At 43.9% G+C, this 24,082-nt stretch overlaps 1 protein-coding gene across 2 annotated transcripts in view; it reads right to left on the bottom strand.

Annotated features, from left to right (window-relative positions):
* Window positions 1-24,082, bottom strand: part of HMGA2 (high mobility group AT-hook 2) — a 184,834-nt gene that overhangs the window by 22,175 nt on the left and 138,577 nt on the right. For both annotated transcript variants that reach the window (XM_006259276.4, XM_019493203.2), the window contains one exon: window positions 11,446-11,478. In XM_006259276.4, coding sequence (XP_006259338.1) covers window positions 11,446-11,478 — 33 coding nt within the window. The remainder of the gene's footprint in view (window positions 1-11,445; window positions 11,479-24,082) is intronic.

The raw sequence follows: 24,082 nt of genomic DNA, 5'->3' as shown, positions 1-24,082 counted from the left end.
GCCTCCCAGCCAGGTGGGGAGGGGCATGTGCAGCTTGCAGAGGGGCACCTCTGCCATCGCCCTCCCAGCCCTGCTCCTGGGAGCGGGCACAGACTGAGCTGAGGTGGGGGGCAGGGAGGTGCCATGGTATACTGCATGGGGCCAGCAGCACCTGGAGCACCCCTCTCCCTTTCCCAGGTAAGAAACAATGGGAATGTGCTGGGGGACATGCTGCTGCCGCACCCCACTCCATCCTTGCTCTCCCAGGCTGAGGGAGATGGAGGTGTTGGGGAAAGCCTCACATGGAGTATATGCCGGGCCAGTGGGTACTCCATGTCTTCCTCCAACACCTTCTCACTCCCTCAGCCCCCAGCCAGCTTTCCCCCCAGCTCTATCCCACAACCCCCAGCCCCATTTACCTTACAGGCTCCAAGAAGGCAAGCGAGCTTGAGGTAAGCCTCTGGTAAGTGAGAGCATCAGGCCCTGTCCTTTCCCCATCTTCCTTCCCCTCCTGGCAGGGTTGGGGGTTTCCCTGCCCTTTTTGCAATTAGCTCTTGCAGGCTGGAACTCAGCCAGCCTGCAGAGCTCTTTGCAAAAGGGGGAAACCCACAGGTTTCTCTGCTAAAAGGGAAAATCTGCGTTTTCTCTGATAAAATGGGAAATCTGTGGTTTTCTCTATTTTTCCATGGAAAATGGAAAATATGATGAGATTTGATGAGACAGTACACAGCTATTTCCGTTAGCCAATTATTTTATTGTAATAGTATGTACATACCTTAATTGATAATTCTATTTTAAAAACCGGTATTCAACTGATAATAATATAATGACTGTTTATAAAATTTAGTCATTCTAGTGTTGCTATATTTTTTGACAATTTTTATTTTATTTTTGCAACTGCATAACTAAATTTTTATATGTAGCATAGTACAAAATGTGAATCCAGTCTAAAATAATTCAGGCTTGGGGATTTTGAGCACTGGGTTACAGATATTTTTTTACACAGGAAGTTAAATTGTGAATCAGTTGTGAGATGACATAATTCTGAGAAAGAATCTAAAGTTTTAGAGGTTTATCTTTCACCCTTTACTATCGACTGGATGATCGGGGTTGTCCTTGTATTATTTTAGAATATCCTGGCACGTAAAACTGTTTCAAAATCCAATGAAGTCAATGAGTTCACTTGGCTTGGGATGAGGACAAATGAACTTGACTGTAAAAAGTGAAGCGTTCAATCCCCATCTTCTGAGTATAAATGTGTCTTTTTTGGTATAATGTTCCTATTCCATCGCATTGTACTCATAATCCATCATACTTGTTGATTAATTTATCTTTGCTGTTACAAATTTATGGTATTACCATATTTACTGGACCATAAGATGAACTTGAATATAAAATCACTCCCCCTCATCCAATAATTAGATTTTGTATATGGAAAACATATACATTTGTTATAATTTTTCAGGTACAGAATCTAATTATTGGAGGATTGCTTGAATTTGTCCCCCTTACACTGGTACAACAGGGAAAATAAATCTGGGGGGTCAAGTAGCTCCTTGCCCTCTGCCCCACAACAACTTCTATCCCCCCGCAATCCCTACCCCTACTCCCTTAGTGTCAGACCTTGCTCTCCCTGAAGTGGAAGGCAAATTTGAAAACACTGATCTTGAAATAATACATTTATAGTAATTTGCATATAGGTAAATTACTACAGGTACCCATAGACTTAATCCAGAAGTGATGCATTTTACCTTTTTTGAAATTGTTGCAAGTTTTAGCATAGATACTCCAAAAACACACTGTTAAGCAGCACTTTTGTACCTACTTATATATAATACAACATATATACACGGTATTAAAGCAAAGCCAAAAGGCTTATGGTATACCATATAGTTCACTGAGCTGGGCCCCAGCAAAGTAAACAACATTTCAAGCCATGATAGCTCAGTACTGGCTCAGTATGTGTGTGTACTCTCCCACAAAGGATCTATGTGCTAATTAGCCCCCGCTCCATCCCCAACTCATGACTGGAACTGGGTGTTCTTGTCATGAGTCCTGGGATGCTCCAAAAATGTATATGTAGATAAGGCATAGGTCAACCTGGTCTGGCTCCACTTCATGGAGGGCACAGCCACATAGAAAAGGGCAAATATAGTGCCCATCTTTAAGAAAGGTAAAAAGGAGAATCTGGGGAACTACAGACCACTTGACCTACTCAGTCCCTGGAACAATCATGGATCAGGTCCTCAAGGAATCCATTTCTAAGTACTTGGAGGAGAAGGTGATTAGGAACAGTCAGCATGGATTTACCAAAGGCAAGTCATGACTAACCAACCTCACTGTCTTCTATAATGAGATGAGTCTCTGTGGATACAGGGACAGCAGTGACCATGATATATCTTGACTTTAGCAAGGCTTTTGATACAGTCTCCGACAACACTCTTCTAAGCAAACTAGGGAAGTATGTGTTAGACGAATGGACTGTAAGGTGGATAGAAGATCATCAGGCTCAAAGGATAGTAATTAATAGTGTGATGTCTAGTTGGCAGCCAGTATCAAGTGGAGTGCCCCAGCGGTCAGTGCTGGGGCCAGTTTTGCTCAATATTTTCATCAACAACCTGGAAGATGGGATGCAATGCACCCTCAGCTAGTTTGTGGATAACACCAAGCTAGGAGGAGTAGAAGATATGGTGGAGGGTAGGTCTAAGATTCAGACAGACCTCAACAAACCAAAAGAAATCTCATGAGGTTCAATAAGGAGAAGTGTAAAGTCCTTCACTTAGGACAGAACACTCCCATACAGTATAGGCTGGGGACCGACTAGCTAAGCAGCAGCTCAGCAGAAAAGGACCTGGTGGTTACAGTGGACAAGAAGATGAATATGAGACAACAGTGTGCCCCTGTTGCCAAGAAGGCTAATGGCATACTCGGCTGTATTAGTAGGAATGTCACCAGCAGATCGAGGGAAATGATTATTCCCCTCTACTCAGCACTGGTGAGGCCACATCTGGAATACTGGGTGCGTCTATATGTGATGCTAACTTGCCATAACAATGCACTACAGCGACATAGCATCTGTGGGCAAAAATTGTGATGCCAGTGCTGCATTGCCATAGCAACCTACAGCAACATAGGGGCTGTACAGCAACATAGGGGCTAAAAATAACCACACACCATCATTTAGTACTTCCAAAGGGAAGTACTAAATGACAGCGCAGTAACAATGGCACTGTAGGGGCACGTGTAGACATGCCCACTTGTGTCCAATTTTGAGCCCCCCACTACAGAAAGGATGTGGACAAATTGGAAAAAGTCCAGCAGGGGGAAATGAAAATGGTTAGCGGTTTGGGGCACATAACTTCTAAGGAGAGGCTGAGAGAACAGGACTTATTTAGTCTGCAAAAGAGGGATTTAATAGCAGCCATCAACTACCTGAAGGGTGGTTCCAAAGAAGATGGAGCTGGACTGTTCTCAGATGACAGAACAAGAAGCGATGGTCTCAATTTGCAGCAAGGTAAGTTTAGGTTAGATATTAGGAAAAACTGTATCACGAGGAGTGTAGTAAAGCACTAAAACAGGTTACCCAGAGAGGTTGTGGAATCTCTATCCTTGGGTGTTTTTAAGACCTGGCTAGACAAAGCCTTTGCTGGGATGATCTACTTGGGGATGGTCTTGCTTTCAGCATGGGGTTGGACTAAATGACCTCCTGAGGTCCCATCCAACCATAATTTTCTATGATTCTAATCATATGCGACAAGCACCATCGTGCAATGGGCACCATCGTGCATCTTATTCAGTTGAACCACACTTGCCTATTCTTATGGTAGGTTCCCAGCAGCTGTTTGCCCAATATGGTCCAGGTGTTTTATAGTTACGTCCAGTGTTGGCTATATTTAATCAGCTTCACAGTTGGTTTCTGTTATTGAGCACATCTTGCTTTTGGCAGCAGTTCAAATATAGACAATGTATTTAATAAGGTTTCCTTGTATGTGAATACAAGACAAGAAGCTTTTTCTCTCCCATGCTTACTGGGGAAAGAGGAACCTTGTCTTGTATTCAGGTAAATATAGTAATATTTTAAGCAACAGCTAGTGATTCTTGGTGTTTTCATTTATATATGGCTTCCTTGATACTTCTTAGCTGCTCATCAGTTTCTGGGAATCAGACCTCTCTAAAAGCGCCACTTGTTGGGAACAAAGAAATTATGGCACTCAGTTGTATTTGTCAGAGTTGGATATATTGGTCAAAGGCACCTAAACTCAGTAGGAATTGTGCTGAAAAGCTTTGAGGATATTCATGTTGAGGATTTGTTCAGTGATTATAATTCTCAAGATGAGGAAGAGAGCCCCTATAAAGACCAAGGGCCACATTTTATAGGTATTTAAACACCTACATATACAGCTAGGTGTCCTATGAATTTTTTAACAGGGTCTAGGCTCCTAAGTTCCATCAGATCACAAGGGCATCCTTCATTGCCTAGCATGGATGAGAACAAACAAAGCAATGGATACTCCAGCCTTCAGGCTATAGCTAAGGCTGTTTCACAGTCCAACAAAAAGGATTCCATCAGCCTCTGGTAAACTCCCCCCCAGTGCAAAGTCTGGCTTTTTGGGACAGGATTAGGGAAGTGCTTTGAAGGAATGGGTCATGATACATACATATATTGTTAAATAACTTAAGAAGACGCACTGGTAGTACTCTTTGACTCCTTGATAAAAATGAAAGAGCCACTGAGTAAACCTTTTCATACTTTTGTCATAGACCCTTTTGAACATTTTTTTCTGGAGATATTGATCAGATCAACTGTGATCAAAAGTAGTTTTTATAAATGTGAAGTTGAATGTACAGAGCTGGCTGTATTTGTGTTTAGTAAATCTCCACAAAATCATGTAAATAACTATGATTTTTAACATTCACAAATAAAGTTTTATGTCTGTAGAATAATATGTGCTGGCTCATTGCTTTGTAACACTCTCCTTTAAAGGTGGCTATACTTCAATGCTTATGCATATCTACAAGTGGTAAGTACTTTGTGATGGAAGGTACTATATAAATGTAAAATAATTGAGCAATAATGTTTAACAATTATATGCTGCTTTTTACCTTCAAATCATCTTACAACAGGGATCAGGAAGCTTTCCGAGTGGTGGGGCTGGAACAGGCAGCTGACTAACTACTGCTCCCACTACTCTGCACTGTCCTGCTCCATCATCACAGGACACAGCTCCCCTTTGCAGTTCCCCAGCTACTGCTGCTTTCACCATGTGCTGCCAATTTCTATCCCCAAAGGAGGGGCAAATTCAGCTGCAAAGGTAAGTTGTGTTTGCCATAGGGGGGTGGAGGGAATCAGCAGCACAGTATGGGCAGAGAAGGGGGACATGACAGGCTGAGCTATATGCTGCCAATCCCCTATACCATCATGAACTGCATCCAATCACTTTGTGAGCTTCAAACTGCCAACTCCTGCCTTACAATATGAACTGAGATCTTCAGATCTGTGACTTTAAAAAATGATATGCCTCGGAATATTACATCATTTTATTCCGTTGGGATAACGCTTTTTACTTCTTCCCACTTACTTCTTGGCCATGTAAAATCTCAATTGACTTACTTAACGCAGAGTGGAGCTTCTGAAAGCAGCAGTCTGAGGAAATGTCACTCTGATATGCTACATAATAAATAAAAGCTACATAAAATATTTAAAACCTAGGAAACCCAAATCCTAGACCACTTTGGGTATTTACAAGGACCCAGAAATGAGTAACAGTCTTTAGATTCTGTTCAGAAGTTATGTCATATAAACAAGAAATTTCCTGCCCCAAAAACCCTGACTTCCTCTTCCAGGCCCTAGTTTTTTTAATACAGTTTACTTTATTGCTTCATCCATTTACAAAACCTGTCACTAACTGCTAATCATTGCTTGTTTATTTTTACTTTTCTTTCCCCACAGAACTACCATCAGAAATCTCAAAATTTACCCTCAGATTTTACGTTCTTCCTGCTCATCACACCAACCCTGAAGTTCCATGTCACAGTAACAGAAAACAAGAGATTACTTCCATTGGAAACTATATACCACAAAATTGCATTATTCATTATTGAAAGGAAGGGATTTTTTTTGTAACGAGCTCAAACTCCTCAAGTCTGTTCTGTGCACAGAATAATCTGCTCGGTGATACGGGAGGCCAAAAAATAAGATTAAATGTGGGTCTTCTTTATTGCACTGTACAGCAATGTCACCTTCTATATTTTTTAATCATCCTGGTTGTAATTCAGCTTGCTGTCACTTTAATTATTTATATGCCAAACAGTGTTTAGGTTGTTTAAAATATAAACAACAGAAGATGTCAAACACAGGAAAACAGCTTCAGAGTTAACTCATTTTCAGTTTCTGTAACATTTTAATCAACTTTATAAATTTCAATTAGTAAAATCTCATTGAAAATCTTTATATAACATTTCAGTTTTGAGAAAGCTGCATTTTAAGTAAGGAAAATGTTTATGATTTCATATGTTGCCTGGATTTAAAAAAATCTAAGGAAACTTTCACAAGAAAAAGAAAACTGAAGCTATTGACAATTTGAGGGGAAAAAAGACCATTTCATTACACAACCTTTCCACAAGCTCTAACAAATCTTTTTACTACAATGTCTGTAGTGTCTGTGAAAACATTTAATATTTGCTTTAAAAAAGTAGGAAGAGCAGAATATCATAAAGAAGAAAAAGAAGAGGAATTATACCCAAGCACTTCAGAGATTTCTTTAGAATAGTGTGAATCACTTCCCTACAGTTACCTGCAGATAGAAAACTACATATGTTTTTAGGCAAAAAGGTCTCTTGCACCCTAGGAACTGTAAACATTTGATTTTCTGCATCAGTACATATGTAAAAACAAATTTACGCTTACACACTAAAGCAGTGGTGCCCAACCTTTTCACCATGTGGGCTGGATAGGTGGTGCCAGGTTCCTCTGCGGGTTGGATCCAGCTATGTGGGGCTGTGCAGCCAGAGCCTGATCTGTCCACCTGGGGTAGGTGTAGGGTGGAACAGCTCTGAGCCAGACACACTGGGAGGAGGGGGTAAACCAGCCCAGCCCTGCTCCCAATCTGGGGAGTGCCCCCAATCTGGATGTGCAAGGTGGGGAAGGAGGTGGAATGGCCCTGATCTGGACATGTGGAGGAGAGCAGCCTGGCCCCAATCCAAATGTGTGTGCGGGGGTGGGAGAGTGGGGGAGGGGGGGCTGGAGAAGAGCGTTTCAGCCCTGATTTGGATGTGTGGGTGTCAGAAAGAGCAGTTCAGCCCAATCTGGATATGCAGGGGGTGAACCTGATCCCACTGCATAGGTAATGATCCAGGCAAAGCCAGATCCAGCCATGTGGAGCTTCCACCACTCCCTGCTGCCAAGTTTGTCCAACCCATAGAGATCCCCGTGGGCTGGATGCCATGGCTCTGCAGGCCATATTTGGCCCAGGGGCCAGAGGTTGAGCATCCCTGCTCTAACGGACTAAGTCAAAGCCCACTGAAGTCAATAGGAAGACTAATGGCATCCAGTGGTCACTAAATCAGCCCCTATACAACCAAACAAGCATGGGGTTGAGTAACATTAGCTTTCACTAAGTCAATGAGTGCTGAAGGCAGAGTATTTCTTACAAAGATTATTCAGTACTTCACAGTAGTCATCTACACATGCGCTTTACTGTGCAGTAAACTAATTGCTTCTTGGACTCTTGAAGGCTCAGATAAAGTGCAGAAAAGCACCACTGTCTACATGTGTGTGGCAACTGGGCCAGTGTAGACTAATTTACAGCACCGTTGGACAGTCCCACCAGACATGGGTATTACCTGATGGCGGAGTAAATTACTGCATTTAAACACACGTGTAGATGGTGATGTCAGGATTAGTTTACTCCGGCTCAAACTGTGCTGGAGTTTACTTAGTTGCATTAATTGCTCTTGTAGATGCACCCAGTATCACCAGAATCCTAGTTTAGGCTCCAGTTCAGGAGAGTGTGTAAGCATGTGCTTAACTTTAATAAAGCAAGGACACTTTTTCTAAACTGGGACAACAGTTAGCTCATAAGAAACAGAAAAATATAATTAAGTTGATTTACCTTTGTAGCTGTTCAGCAATAATGCTTTTCTCTATTCTTTTTGCTTTTGTTTGTCTTAAGCAATTAATTTGTTTGATACCAGGTAGAAAGTTTTCTTAACAGTTGGGAAAACTTCCTTGGACTAATACGCTATCTTCTGAACTTAATTATGAGCTCAAAAGGCTCTAAGGTCTGAGTTTTAAAAGACCTCCCATATGGATCATAAAAGATTTTCAAAGAACTGTTTTAGGCTCAGACTTTCTATTCTGCAGAAATGATAAAAATAAAACATGCCCTGTTCCCAAAAAAACTTCGATAACCTTGATTTTTTTTTCTAAAAACCCCCTCCATTTCCTTTGTATTACTTAAGAATGTATGTATGGCAAACCATATGGCATTTTATAGCTGAGCACTCAGATGCTACAAATTGCTTAAAAACTAGAAAATTGGTTAATGTCTACTTCTTATTGAGACACTTTAAGGAGAATCTAGTACACCTAACTAGTTAAGATGTTTGCTTATTTTCTGAAGACTGAAACTTTTCTAAGTGGGTACTTGAGATTCACATTTTTGAGATGTTAGATATCCACCTAAATAAAGACTATATGAACTTATTTAGTCCCTTGTAATTAGATATGCTATCTGTTTCTAAGTTCACCACAGGGGTGTGAGAATAGTTGGCCTCTTGGTTGCTATAAATTACCTGGAGACCATCAGGAATGAGTACACAGATCACATGCTTTTAATGTTTCGTATTAATTCTGTGGATGTGCCAGTTTCTAACAGGATTTGCTGTTGCATTTATCACCTGTAAGATGGGAGATCATCTGGGTTCTGTAGATATTTGAAGAAATGATAAAAGTTGACATAACATCTTCATGGCCTTACAATGGGCAGCAGATATCCATGGAGAAACTGAGAGAATGACTGAATGCCAGAAGCATGGGAAATGGTGACATATACAGAATTATTATGACTAGAAGAGGAACTATAGAGCTAGTTTTGCCCCTTCAAGCCAACAGGTATGTGCCCTGTTTGTGGCAATAGGGCTAATCATTTAATGTAAACTCACACTCATAAGAATACCTTCAAGAATGTACATTTCTAGAAATTCAAACCCCAGAATTCAGTGACACATCTGACCCAGGATTACGCTTCCTAACTGGACCAAACTGCAGCTTACTTGCCAACACATAGCAATGCTTGAACATAACCTCTAAAAGCCCCGTTGATGAAGAAGGGATACATTTCTAAATTAATCCAGACTGCCACATGGTAAAGCCATCTGTGAGGATATTTTGAAGGAAACAGATGGAAAAGGAAGAGATTTCTCTGAATGTAATGTAAGATTTACATTATCCTCCATGAACTTCCATGTAGTCCCCATGTTTATGTAATTTATCACTATTTCCTTAGACAGCTCAGATTAGGAAGCCCGCATGAGCTCATGTTCTTGTTGTTAATTCTGAGTCTGAACTCCCCTCCTTTAAGAGGAAATTCAACAGTGTAAAAAGAAAAGAGAGAAAGGCAACTGGGATGACTGAAGACCAACTCTGTCAAGTTCCTGATCATACCAAGGATTACACAACGCTACCTCTCCTCCTTTTCAGTTTGAGAAGGACATTTCAGAATGTGTGCACCCACCATGGCACACTACATTCACTGTCAGGCAACCAAACCCAGTGAAAGCAAATGCTTTTGTCAGTGTAAGTATTAGAGCAATGCCTATTAGAACTGCTGAGGTATCATGGCCAGTCAGTATTTTTTTTTTGGTGGAAACTATAATTTCTGTAATTTAAATAAAGATTTACCTAGAGGTTCTGGTGATAACTTTGGATTTCTAAACAGCACTCCTTCCCCACCTCCCCCAACTATGCTTTCTGTAAATACAGTAAAAAGCAGAGATTACACATGGGAAATTCAAAGGGATTAATATTTAAAGTGGCTCATTAAGTAGAAGAAACACTATCTCTGGCCAATGAGAAGCTGCAAAGCTGCTCTTTGGAAGTCACTGTGGCTCATTGGCTAAACTGGCCAAAACTGCTCTCAACTGCAACACCTCTGTGAGCTCATCTACACATACAATTAGTGTAGCTGAATAAACTCTGGCACTGGAGTTTACTGCTCCCAGGTGCAGTGATCCTGGGTGACCACAGCACATTGAGCCACGGCGGCACAACCCTGGCTGGCAGGGTGCTGAGGGGGTAGCGGGGGAGTCAGCCTGCCAGGCCAGAGCTGTTCTGCTCCAGCTCAATGTGCTGTGGAGGGGCTGCCTGGGGCATGAGGGTGCTACAGTGCAGGGCTAGCCGGCAGGCAGCCCCCACACAACAGCACTCTTGTGCCCCAGCCAGCACTGGTCACTGTCTACTTGTGCACTGCAGTGCACTAAATAACTATGCCATAGGACGGTACCTGTGTCAGGCAGTACTGTTCTACAGCAGAGTTAATTAGTTTACTCTGGTCTAATAGTGCCACATGTGTAGACAGTGATGTTTTACTGTGGAGCTAATTAGTCAGCTCCAGTAAAGTGCACATGTAGATGCCCCCTGTGAGGAGAAGTGAATGGGAGTACCAGGTAGCAGTGGTTCTTCCTATTTTATTCTCCCTTTTCCTGCCACCTGTACAGTGACACCCTTCACTACAACATACACCCCGCACTCTCTTCTTGTTGCTTTTTGCACCACAGAACCTAAATGTCTTTGGTGCCACCGGGGGAGGTGGTTGAATCTGAGCTTAAGTGTGGTGTTACTTCTACATTATCTTGAATATTATCTCTGCTAGTAGGACAGTAATATTATTGCATGCCTGCCATTATTGTTGAGCTTTTATTGATTTCTTTTTCAGAAACTGGACTCTTATTCATGCTTTGAGGGCTCATATAATTTTACCTCTTGAGCTCAAAGCTACAAGTTTCTGTTTTTATTTAAATTTATTTTAATTGTTAATTTGCACTGTTTTATAGTAATACTTTCAAACTATATGGTAGCCTGACAAAACTACTATTCCATTAAAAAGTAGACCAATTTCAAGAACAGCGCTATATCCATTATGGCCCTCATTCAGCAGTTCTTTCTTATTTCATCAAAGGATGTGCTTATGAATGGATGGGAATAGACTTACTTAAATAGCAGGGTGAAGTATTTCTACATCTCCCTGAAACAAAGGTTCTCTAAGCAGGGTATTGTTTTAGAAAGGTTGAGTCTATTTCATTGTGTAGATTTAGCAAAATATTTAGATGATGGATATATTTTTCCACTGATGAAGTATTAATGTTACTGTTTACATTAAAATGATACTAAACTTACTAACTTAAGTCCTCAAGAGCTAATGAATTTAAACTAGTCTCTAGAATTAATTCATATGAACTTTTCCTTACCTGAGCAGGCTTCTTTTGAACCACTTGTTGAGGCTGCAAGGAAAAAAACAAAACATGATTTAGACCTTTCATTTGAAACAAAAAACATTTAAGTCGCCTACTTGCAACTTTATACAAGTCTTGAGAAAAGCACAAATATATGCTTTTAAATAAGAAGCATGTTACATGACAATACATAAAAAAGACAAAATTCAGAAATGACGTGACGTGTGTGCACATTTCCTACCGTCACTCTGACAGTCCTATGTCTAACTTATATCCTCTCCCTCAAAATGTGTAAAGCAGCCCTGAGAGTTGCAGAGAGAGAACACATAAGCAGAAGTGAAAACAAGATAAAGCTTCATTTAACACACCTTTCCTCCAACTCTTTAGAACTACAAACTACTTAAAGAGTGGGGTTTTGACTCCTGAGTTGAAGGGATTTTGTCAGCATAGGGCCATCTTACTGTACAGTGCCTAATATAACCTCTGAACTTGTTTCAGAGAAGTTATACAAGGTTTAAGGAAGACTATCGCTGATCAGTTTTTTTCTCCTCTATTGCTGGGAACACCTTATGATTATTAAAACCTGACACTCTTTAAACTAGATATAATTTTTTCTATTTTTGCTTTTTTATTTATTTTCTGTTCTTTGCTTGGCTTGGAGGATGAAAATAAACTATCCTGTTAAGTTTGGTTCTTATTTTTCACTCGCTAGCGCAATGCTGCTCTATCTGGGTTGCAAACTGTAAGGGAACATATAAATCCCATTCCCAGTCTAGGCCCATTTCTACTTAAACAAAGTTGTATCCTAGAAATAGTTTATTAATGCTGTGTGAGAATGTGTTAAATATGTGCTCACACACATATTTGGGCAGCTTAAATTACTCAGTAGTTTCCTCATATTATGTTACAGAATGTAATAAGACAGAGCCCAATTTAATCTGCAAGAGCTTTCACAGTAGACAGAGATGTATGTTAGTATCTCAAAAGTGACATTTTTCTGTACCGGCATTCCCTACACTCCTAGGAATGGCAGCACAAATCCACCACAATCCCCCTAAAACACAGTTAAGTGCAGCAGAAGATTGGACAGCAATAGGGGAATGGGGCATCAAGTTTTCATGCTAACATATAAGCATCATACTCCATGAGCCCATATTCTACCTGAAATGCAGTTGCTGAAACACATGATCTGGGTAAAGTTGACTTGATGGGTCTTGGGAAAAGCAGAAAGGCTGCTTGCAGATGTTTAAAAAAAACAAACAAAAAATCAAAAAATTCTGCGCTTTACTGGAAGCAGCCATGGATTACTTTGACCCAGATCTGCAGCATCAGTATAGATTGGGCGCTTCAGTGGGGCTTTTTGGCACTTTTATCTAAAGTTGATTCAATCAGCTATTAGATAAAAGGCCAAAAAAGCCCCACTAAAGCACCTGATCTATACAGACAGGCAAGCTAGGTCCAAGTAATGTGCTGCCTCTTCTGGGCATGCACTGGGCTTGGCATGGAGGTGTGCAGAGTTTAAAGTGCCATTTTGGGGGGTGGGTTTAATGTTTGCAAGTAGCCAAAATGACAAACTACTCACATGGAGTAAAGTCCTCTCATTGCCTTGAGTGGGACTGAGCTTTCTCATTCATCATATTTTATATTTCCAAAGAACAAAGAATCAAACTCAATGATTTTTTTTTGTGATTATAGCTTTATTGAGTACTGTCTACTCCCAACACAAGACCTGACTCCAGGGTCTTACTTGGGCATAATAGGCTCCCTAGATGTTCAAAGGCTAGTTTTCATTTCAGTCCATGTACGACATAACTTTAATATTTTTTAGCAAAGAATCTGGTGTAACTGGCCCTTAAGAGAAACATTTAGTGGAAAAAAATAAATGGAAATGTAAATTAAATGCAAAGGCATCAATTCAAATTGCCCACCACAAACATTCTGTTTTAACAATAGATGCTTTGTTTACTTGCAACAATATTCTCCTTCGATAGAGTCCTGTTGCTAATACATTTTTGTATCCGTGTGCAGAGCTCTATACTGTGTACTGAACACAGAAAAATAGGAAAATAAATGCAATTACTGGGTCTGGTCTTTTTTCTTTTGTGTAGACCCTTTCTTTTCTAAATTACTTTGCAGCCATTACAAAGACACTCGTTTTGTTGACGCCTTTCCCAGGTGTACTGCAGGCCCTGGAATGATTTAGGATATCTGTTGCCTCTTGGGAAATGAGGGTGGCTGCAAAAGGATTATTCATGTGAAAAGAATCACTTTTAAGACTAGAATTCATTGAGGTCTTCAATAATCTAAATCACCAGCACTTTCCTGCCTTTTCCCCCCTGCTGATTATACCTGTACACATGTTTACTCTCAGACCACATCAAATTCACAGACATTCTTGCAGGCTGACTGGTTCCTACTGCTCAGAAATCCCCATATTTTTTGGCTGTGGATCCTGCATTCATATGACTCCTGCACACTGTAGCTCAATGAAATCCTCTGAAAGAGCTGCCAACTCACCAAATTTTCCATGAATTAGGTCCTGACACTTCAATGAAGGGAAAGACAATGTCTGAAACAAGGCCAGCTCTGGCTCTCTGCCTAGTATGTGTCACAGTAATTCTACCAGCTGCCCTTCCACACAGCACTTCATACTTTTCAGACCACCAAAAAGACCCTTGAATACTTTCAATGCTAGTTGAGCTTATAGCTGCCAGCACGTTTTCCTAGCCTCTGGCACCCAGTGGCTCCGGACTGGACCCAGAAAGTTTGTGTGTGTGTGTGTGTGTGTGTGTGTATGTTTGTTTTGTTTGTTTTTATTTTTATGAATGGCTTTAGCAGAGGACTCCAACTGAAGCACAAAACTACAGTCATTCATAAAAAGCAAAGGGAAAATACTGTACTTCACCCGAATGGAAACTGTTTCTGATACTGACAGAGCTTTATAAGACTTACTCATTCAGCTGCTTTGCAATCTTAATATTTAATGCTCAGAGCAGTTTGCTGTCTGCCAGCAAGGGTTCATGTGGATTTTTGAACTTGGATACACTGCTTCTTATGCTTTCTAACCTTATAAGGAAGAACTGTAAGGCTGAGGGGTAGCTATTTAAGATTTAGAGCATGGGTTAGATCCTTGGCTAATACAAACATAATACTCCATTCAAGACTAAGGAGCTGTGTTAATCTGCACCCATGCAGCAACTAGCTGTGACATTTCAAACTGTGCAATTTAGAATACAATGATTTTTGTGGGTTTTGCTCCTCCACTTTGAGTCAATGGTGCTTTGTCTGACTATGGACTGAAAACGTTGTAGTCAAGTAATATTTACTGTAATTCTATGAGGCCTTGGGGAAGCCCCTACCTTGAAGGCAAGGGAATTCAAGGGTACACAACCTACACAGGATCAAGACTTAACAGTCAGATCCAAATTGTTCCCATAGGTGCTTAAACAGGACTATGATGGGATTTAGGCAGAATTTAGGAACCAAAGTCACAAAATGTGATCCAAATTGACACCGCTCCAACAGCCACAAAACCCATGTACATATACCTCCATTAGGCACCTCCACTGTGGACTGAAAAGTTCCCTGGGAAACTAGGTTTGGGTTTCTGAATATGCTTAGAAGCAAGTTAGAGTTTAACAGCTGCCCAAGCTCCACTGAGATCTAGATTGCAACAGGGAGGTGCCAAAATTCTCCCTAAATCTCTAATCTGGTAAGTGATCACAGAGAATCCCTGAGGTAGATAGCACCCAACTCTTTTTTAATATCCTTGTGGTTAGAGCACTTGGTCAGGATTTGGGTCCTCCTAATCCAAGGGTACTCAACCCAACATGTCTGACTTCCCCAAAAAAGTTGCTTAGAAGCAAGCTGCAGAATAGGCTGGAAGGGAGCACCTACTTCAGGGGTGAGCAATTATTTCGGGCGGAGGACCGCTCACCCAGTTTTGGTAGGCTGTTGAGGGCTGTATGGGTAGCCCTGCCCCTTGACAGGTGCCCCGCCCCCTGGTCACCATCTTGGAACCAATTTCCCAGGGCCAGCACCAGTGGGGCCCAAAGTGGGGTGCAGGCTGGCAGGGGTCTGTGAAGCTAGGCTGGGCTGCACTAGCAGGGAAAGGAGGGAGCTGGTTCCATAGTGCCCCTGCCAGCTGAGACCCTGCACTCCTGCCACCCTGCTCTGGGCCCAGCCGGCACTGACCCCGGGGCACCGGTGCAGGCCCCATGCTCCCACTGGCTCCCCCCCCACTCACACCCAGTGCCCCCCAGTGCCACAGTACAGGCAGGGGCAGCGCACAGCTCCAACCCCCTGCTTGCCAGCAGGGAAGAAGCTGATGCTGAGCGCAGGGAAAAGCAGCCCCTCGCCCACCCCATGGCCGGTGCTCCCTGCTGCAGGTACTTGTAGTCCACGTGGGGCTGTCTGGAGCAGGCACAGGCAGTCCCAGGCAGGCTGCGAGTGGCTGCAGCGTGGGGCACTGGCCACACAGCAAGCAAGGGGCCACTCTTCCCCGCGCTTAGCACCAGGTTGTAATTCGGTCCTGCTGCCAACTTGGCAGTGGGGCTGGGTTACAAGGTGGTGCTGGGGGGGCGGGGGGGGGAGCAGCCCCTCGCCCGCCCCATGCCCGGTGCCCCACACTGCAGCCACTCGCATCCTGGGTGGGGTTGCCTCTGCCTGCTCCGGACAGGCCCATGTGGGCTGCGAGCACCTGCAGCAGGGAGCACCAGCCATGGGGCAGGGGAGGGGCCGCTTTTCTCTGTGTAGGGAAGGAGACCAGGGAAAAGCGGCCCCTCCCCTGCCCCATGGCCGGCGCTCCCTGCTGTAGCCACTCGCAGCCTGCACAGGGCTGCCCGAAGCAGGCACAGGCAGCCCCACACGGGCTGCAAGCAGCTGCAGCACAGGGCGCTGGCCACAGGGCGGAGAAGGGGCTGCTTCTCCTCCCCCACCCCCCCATGCTCTTTCCCTGCCTGGGGTCTCCCCCGCCCTTCTCCCCCTCCCCCCCCCCACTTACCTGCAGTTCTGGTGCGGGGCAGCCAGTGCTCCTAGGCCAGAAGCCCTGGCTGGGGCTTCCGGCTGCGGGGTGGGCCAGGGTGGGCCCCGCTGTTGTTGGAGCCCACCAGGCTTCCCTTGGGTCCTACTGCCCTTGGTTCCTGTCATTTTTTACAGGAAATATTAATCTTCTACATTTTTTAGGGGCCCAGTGGGCTGGATAGTATGGCCTTGAGGGCTGCATCCAGCCCCTGGGCCATATTTTGCCCACCCCTGACCTACTTCCACCCCAGGGTACTCAAGGAGCTGGCAAGCATCATAGCCCAGCCTCTAGCGCGGATCTTTGAAAACTCTTGGCGCTCTGGTGTAGTGCCCAAAGACTGGAAAAAGGCCAATGTGGTGCCTATCTTCAAGAAAGGGAGGAAAGTGGATCCGGCTAACTATAGGCCCATCAGCCTGACTTCTATCCCGGGGAAGATCTTAGAAAAGTTTATTAAGGAGGCCATCCTTAATGGACTGGCCGACGCCAACATCTTAAGGGATAGCCAGCACGGGTTTGTTGCAGGTAGGTCTTGCTTGACCAATCTCAATTCCTTCTATGACCAGGTGACCTATCACCTGGACAAGGGAGATGAGATTGATGTCATATATCTTGACTTCAAAAAAGCCTTCGATCTGGTGTCCCATGATCGTCTATTGGAGAAACTGGCCAATTGTCGCCTTGGGTCCCCCACGATCCACTGGCTGGAAAATTGGCTCCGGGGTCGGACCCAGAGGGTGGTAATTGATGGAAGTCACTCATCGTGGTGTCCTGTGACCAGCGGGGTCCCCCAGGGCTCTGTCCTTGGACCCATACTGTTCAACATCTTAATTAATTAATGATGTGGACACTGGAGTCAGAAGCGGACTGGCCAAGTTCGCAGATGACACCAAACTTTGGGGCAAAGCATCCACACCAGAAGACAGGCGGATGATCCAGGCTGACCTGGACAGGCTCAGCAAGTGGGCGGATGAGAATCTGATGGTGTTCAACGCCGATAAATGCAAGGTTCTCCACCTTGGGGAAAAAAAACCTGCAGCATCCTTATAGGCTTGGCAGTGCTATGTTGGGTAGCGCTATGGAAGAAAGAGACTTGGGGGTCATCATTGACCACAAGATGAACATGAGCCTGCAATGCGATGCTGCGGCTAGTAAAGCGACCAAAACGCTGGCTTGCATCCATAGATGCTTCTCAAGCAAATCCCGGGACGTCATTCTCCACCTGTACTCGGCCTTAGTGAGGCCGCAGCTGGAGTACTGCGTCCAGTTTTGGGCTCCACAATTCAAAAAGGATGTGGAGAAGCTTGAGAGAGTCCAGAGAAGAGCTACGCGCATGATCAGAGGTCAGGGAAGCAGACCCTACGATGACAGGCTGAGAGCCCTGGGGCTCTTTAGCCTGGAAAAGCGCAGGCTCAGGGGTGATCTGATGGCCACCTACAAGTTTATCAGGGGTGACCACCAGTATCTGGGGGAACGTTTGTTCACCAGAGCGCCCCAAGGGATGACGAGGTCGAATGCTCACAAACTACTACAAGATCGTTTCAGGCTGGACATAAGGAAGAATTTCTTTACTGTCCGAGCCCCCAAGGTCTGGAACAGCCTGCCACCGGAGGTTGTTCAAGCGCCTTCATTGAACACCTTCAAGATGAAACTGGATGCTTATCTTGCTGGGATCCTATGACCCCAGCTGACTTCCTGCCCTTTGGGCGGGGGGCTGGACTCGATGATCTTCCGAGGTCCCTTCCAGCCCTAATGTCTATGAAATCTATGAAATTCTTTTTGAAGCTGGGCCACTGGGCAGCTAGAAGTGCAAGAGTTATGGGACCAGATGGTAAACAAGCAGCAGAGGGCATAACTCTGCAGCAAGTGATATGGGCACTACCCTGAGAGGGGAGAATTCTGGGTTTTGATCCCTGCCCTCTGCACTGTTATTACATTTTACATTAGATAGTCAATAGTTAAAAAATGAGAGAGAGAAATAAATAACCCTGGGAGCCAGGCTACAAGACAGTACCACCCCTCTGAGAGTTAGTGACTAGAAGTGTTGATTTTTTTCACTAAACTCAGTACTGCAAACAGTTTGTGTTAGGTGCATCCTCCCTTTACCCCTATTACTTCCAGGTGCTCTGGATTCTAAAATGACAAAGATACCTACTGTGCTGCTCTAAGTCAGCACATCAGCTCTGGATAGAGGATAGAGTTCTGAAACATTCCAAAGCCTAGTATTTACTATTAACTAGCTGTAGATGACTTTTTTAGCTCAACACTGAAGTGCTCTAGATCCAGGATCAGCAAAGTTCTTAGGAGTGGTGGGCCAAAATAACCCATATTGGTCAATCACTTCCATCTCAGTTACCACTTCCAACCTGGCTGCTACTAGTACTGCTTTTCCCCAGTGCCCTGCTGCCACACAGGTGAATTCTATTGCTGCTAAACTGCTGCAGAAACCCAGGCTTTGTGAGGCAGATAAAATCAGTCAGCAGGCCACAGGTTGTTGACCCCTGCTCTAGATACCATTTGGGAGGTGTCCCAAGTCTTCCTGTTCATGGTATATGGATCCAAGGCACCTAACCCTGTTGATCTGGGTCATCCTCCCAGGCCTAGACACTTAAATTTTAGGCCTTAAATGTCTGAGGGCACATCTACACGTGATGCTACATTGTCATAGCAATGTGCTACAGCGATGTAGTGACCATATGCATCTGCATGTGACCAGCAGCTACTTTGCCATAGTGGCACACTCCCTCATTATAGTGTGCCACTATGGCAAAGTAGTGGCTAAAAATAACCATGTGCCTGGTGTACGGCGCAGTAATAATGGTGCTGTATGGGCACATGTAGATGTGGCCTCCGTGTAGCAGTTGATTAAGTCAGTTTGGTCCTGACCCAATCTGACTAAATAGAAATAACCTCAGGCTCCAGGTTCAGCAATCCTTTCTTTGACTTTAGTGAGTATATATCTTTCAGCTTCCCTATCAACTTCTGGACATTCTACTGATGCAACCGCCTCAGCTCACTAAGCCTCAAGTTCATTGTATTAACAGTTCTTTGCATGTTCCAAAGAACTTGAAATCAGATACCTCCAATTCAAAAGCCGTTAAATGTTCAGCTTGCTGGGGCGACAAGAATTTCCCGTGAGTCTAAAAAAAAAATGGATCCCATAAAAATGCCAAAGACAAGGGACTTGAAAGAAATCTTTTTGAGTAAAATAATGTTGTACACAAAACATAGGAGTCCTAAATAAAAGCTCCCATCAAACTGAATGTATCACTTCGGTTTTCTATACAGTATAGGGTAGTATAGTTGACTAGTATCCAATATTTAGTTTCCTTTATTTCAGACCTAACATTTGGGACCGCTTAGCTCAATACAGTTTTCAAGTCTTATTTTTCCTAGTATCAAATTACACTATTTAAAATGGAATGGATATTAATCAGAAGTCTGGACATGTGAAAGCAAAATTCATTTCTTCAGGTCACGTGTGACACCAAGGCACAGTATTACATGGCATCCCTAAATAAATACAAAATAGGGAATACAAAGCAAAAGTTTCTAAACTTTGGCAAGCATGAAAAATATCCTGTGACATCCTTGATACCGATAATTTATTAGACTACAAAATGGACCCTAGAAGAAAGCAGGAGTTGCTTGACTAAGTTTGAGTTCTTACTATTTTAGTGCACGACCTACAACAAAATTAACTTTATACCTTTGTGGTAAGTCAAAGAACTTTGATAAGAAGGAAAAAATACTCAAACCTTGAGGTGACAAGATAGGAAGATCTTTCAGGTATCTTGTCCTCCACTTGTACTTAGCCTGATCATACTCTAACTCAGTGGTTCTCAACTTTTTAGGCTCAAGGTACCCCTCATTAGACTCAAGGAGCCCCTCATTGCACTTGATGCACCCCTTGGAAGTGCCATCTCTTAATTTACACTCATTTTTGACTACAGAAAAATAATAAAGCATTTTTTCTGTCGTAAAGAACTCAGAAAGACCACAACAGGTCACAATGCTTTTAATGATATGGATTATGATATTTGAAAACTCTGGATTTATCTCATGAATCATGTTTACACACCTAACAGTACTGACATTGCATGGTACCCTGAGACACTCCTGAAAGGATCTCAAGGCATCCTCGCTGAATCATTGCATCCTCCCTCAAATATTATAAAAGTCTGCTCTAATAAACTCTGCGGCATCAGGTATTTTCTCCCAATATAAGAAACTACAGATGCCAATCAAACTGCTTCTTAACCTTCTGTTTGATATTATTTAGTATCCCATTACATCTTTCTTGCAACTCTTCTTTGAACATCCTTCATTTTTTTTCAACACCTCTTTGAAGACAGGATACAGAAGTCAACACATTGTTCTGGCAGTGGTCTCACCAATATGAAATAGAGAGATAACCCTACTCTGCTTAGCATCACCCCATTTATACTTCTGCATACAAATTCCAAATCAGCACACTTTAGCTTCAGTAAAAGTAAACTGTAGGCTATTGTTGAAGTAAAATACATATTGCAACATTGTTTTCAGTAGAAATCCTGCCAGGGCTAGATTTCAAGGACCATGTCATAACTGTTGCCCTGTGGCATCACTGTGTTAATTCATAATCAATAACTGTGTTACATGCCCTTCATTTTGCTAGCATGCTACAAAATATTATGATTTGAATTTCAGGTTTGGAATGATCATTCCACTATATCGCTTTTTATCCATGGCACTGTAAAATAAGTAAAATTAAGTTTGTATCCATGTTGCTTGTAGCATGAACCTGAGTTTCAGATTTGTCATATTTCCTACTCTATAACTGTAGACTACTGCTCCTTATATTTGAGATTTTTAATGCTACTTGGAAGAATGTAGGTAACTTTCCTTTAAATAACATAAGCCACAGGAAAACACATTTATAAAAATTACTGTACTTGATAGGAGTGCACTAATAGAGATTTTCTTGGCCGATACCAATAGTTGATTATTCAGCAGGCATACTGGCTGATACCAAGCTGATAACTGATTTACAGGAGCACAGTCTGGCAGCGTGCAGAGCAGGACCCTGCAGGTATATCTGGAAGGTAAGACGTGTGGGAGAGGGAAGAGGAAGGGGGGAGGGGGTGCAGATTGAGACCCCCAAGGTGAGGGAGGGAGTGAGGCAGGGGCAGGGGTTGGGGGTGCTGCCCAGCCAGGACAGTGAATGGGACGCTGGGGCAGGGAGTGGGATGGAGCTGTGGGTGACTCAGTCAGGGGATCAGTGTCCCGGTGCTTAAAAATGGCAGCGGTGGTGCTTGAACTAAAGCTCATCAAATGAGCTTTAATTCAAGTGCCACCACCACCATTTTTAAGCACAGGAACCCTTTTAGGAGTGGAACCAAGTGGGGCAAGGGCAGATGTGGGTTGCCTGCTGCAGGCTCAGGGCTCTCCACTTTGCTGTCTTTTGCTCTGGGAGCCGTGCACTGGCTGCGCCACATCCCCTGCCTGCCCAGCAGTGGAGGCACAACTTGCCACCCCCACTGCCACCAGTTCCCAGGGCAAAAGGCAGCAGGGTGGACAGTCCAGAGTCCACAGCCGGCAGCCTGCATCCATCCCATGTGCAAATCTGGGGGGGCACATGCCTCCCCATGCCTCCCCCAGTGGGGTGTGTGCAGCAGTGGGGGGCTGCTCTCTGCTCCCCACTGTCCCCTGTTGAATCTCCTGGACAAGCTGCCTGTGGCTCCATCCCGCTCCCCAGCCCCAGGGTCCCATTCACCACCCTAGCTGGGCAGCACCCCCAGCCCCTGCCCCTCTCCCTTCCTCACCATGGGCATCTCGATCTGCACCCCCCACACCCCTTCCCTTCCACAGACTTACCCGCAGGGTGCTGCTCTGCATGCTGCCGGGCTGCACTCCTGGCAATGTGGGGCTGTGTGCATACATGTGGTACCCAGGGGCCCTGGCCAGAAGGCATATTGTATTTATCAGTACATTATCAGCTACACCTGCCAAAAAATGCCTCTAGCTGATAATGTTAATTTTCCTTTTATCAGTGCCGATCCAATACAGCAGCACACCTCTAGTACTTGAATAGTGTGCTTAAGTCTAGTCATTGACTTCTGTATCCAAACCTCTAAGGCATGCCACAAACTACTAAATTTTGCATTTTGATCTCTTTCTAATTAAATTGGTACCTGTCACTGAAGTAGGAGACGCATCGGTTTTCAGTAGAGGTGGGGCCAGGACTAGATGTCGAAGGACCTTGTCACAACTGGCTCACTGTGTCATATCATGAACAAGAACTTTCAAGTGATTAGTGATGTGAAACATAGTAGACTAACCCTATCAATAAAAAAAGTGCAGTTTAGCCATAAAACAAGTACTGTACTAATGGTGACATAAAATCATATGTACAGGCTATTAAGAATCATGCAAATGCCACCTGGGGTGGTGGTCACAGAATTGACAACTAAACACCATACTGAAACCATCAACTTTATTTGTTGAGGCAGGGGGTTGGACTAAGTGACTTTTAGACCTACACAGTCCAACAAATCCTTGTTGGTCCACAGAATGTTCAATTTCAAGACATCATGCTACTGAAAGGTACTTTAGACCCTCATTCAAACTCAAAAATAACTCCATCCACAGAGTTGGTAGCACAGTAATTACTATTGTTCCACGCCTTTGAGTTACATTCATCATGTGCTCCAGTGGATGGCAATGCTGTCAGCTGCAGGACCCCCAGCTCTGGGAGCGTGTGGAGATTAACTGGTTAATCATGCCTTTAGACATGATTTATCAATGATTCAGATGAGGATGTGGAAAGCACACTGGCCAAGTTTGCAGACGATACTAAGTTATGGGGAAAAGTGGTCACGCTAGGGGATAGGATGCAGATCCAACAGACCTGGATAAGCTGAAAAGATGAGCGGAGCAGAACTGGGTGCAGTTCAGTAAGGATAAATGCACAGTGCTTCATCTGGGGAGAAGTAACCAGTGACATGAATATAGGTTAGGAGGAGATGTCTTGGCCAGCATGATGCCTGAAAGGGACCTCAGTGTTATGGTTGGTCACAGGATGAACATGAGCCGCCAGTGCAATGCTATAGTCAACAGAACTAATAGTATACTGGGATGCATTAGCTGATGCATCAAGAGCAGGGCTAAGCAAGTGATACTTCCTCTCTACTCAATGCTGGTGAAACCCCAGCTGAAATACTGTGTCCAGTTCTGGATGCCTCACTTCAAAAAAGATGTCGAGAATCTTGAAAGGGTCCAGAGAAAGGCCACAAGAATGCTTAAGGGCCTGGAGGTGTGGTGTGTGCGACTGCACAGGCACGATCATGCCACGCTGCCAGGCATGCCTGTGTGGCCGCGCATACCACACAGCTTAGGGGGATGCTGATGGCCATCTATATGTATGTAAGGGGTGAATATCAGGAGCTGGGAGAAAAACTTCACTAGGGTGCCAGGGGAGGACAAGGAGCAATGGCTGTAAACAGTTAGAGCATGGGTTGTCAATTTGGGGTATGTGTACCCCCAGGGCACTTGGAGAGGGGTTAAGGGGTACATACAGGCAGGTGGGGATGGAGGGCTGCCACCAACCATGCCATGCTGCCGCCTCCCAGGAGCTGGGCCAAGGCAGGGTAG

Source organism: Alligator mississippiensis, chromosome 4, assembly GCF_030867095.1.
Source record: "Alligator mississippiensis isolate rAllMis1 chromosome 4, rAllMis1, whole genome shotgun sequence".
NCBI classification, from domain to species: domain Eukaryota; kingdom Metazoa; phylum Chordata; order Crocodylia; family Alligatoridae; genus Alligator; species Alligator mississippiensis.
Note: the sequence above shows the minus strand (reverse complement) of the source record. Positions and strands in the feature narration are given on the sequence as shown.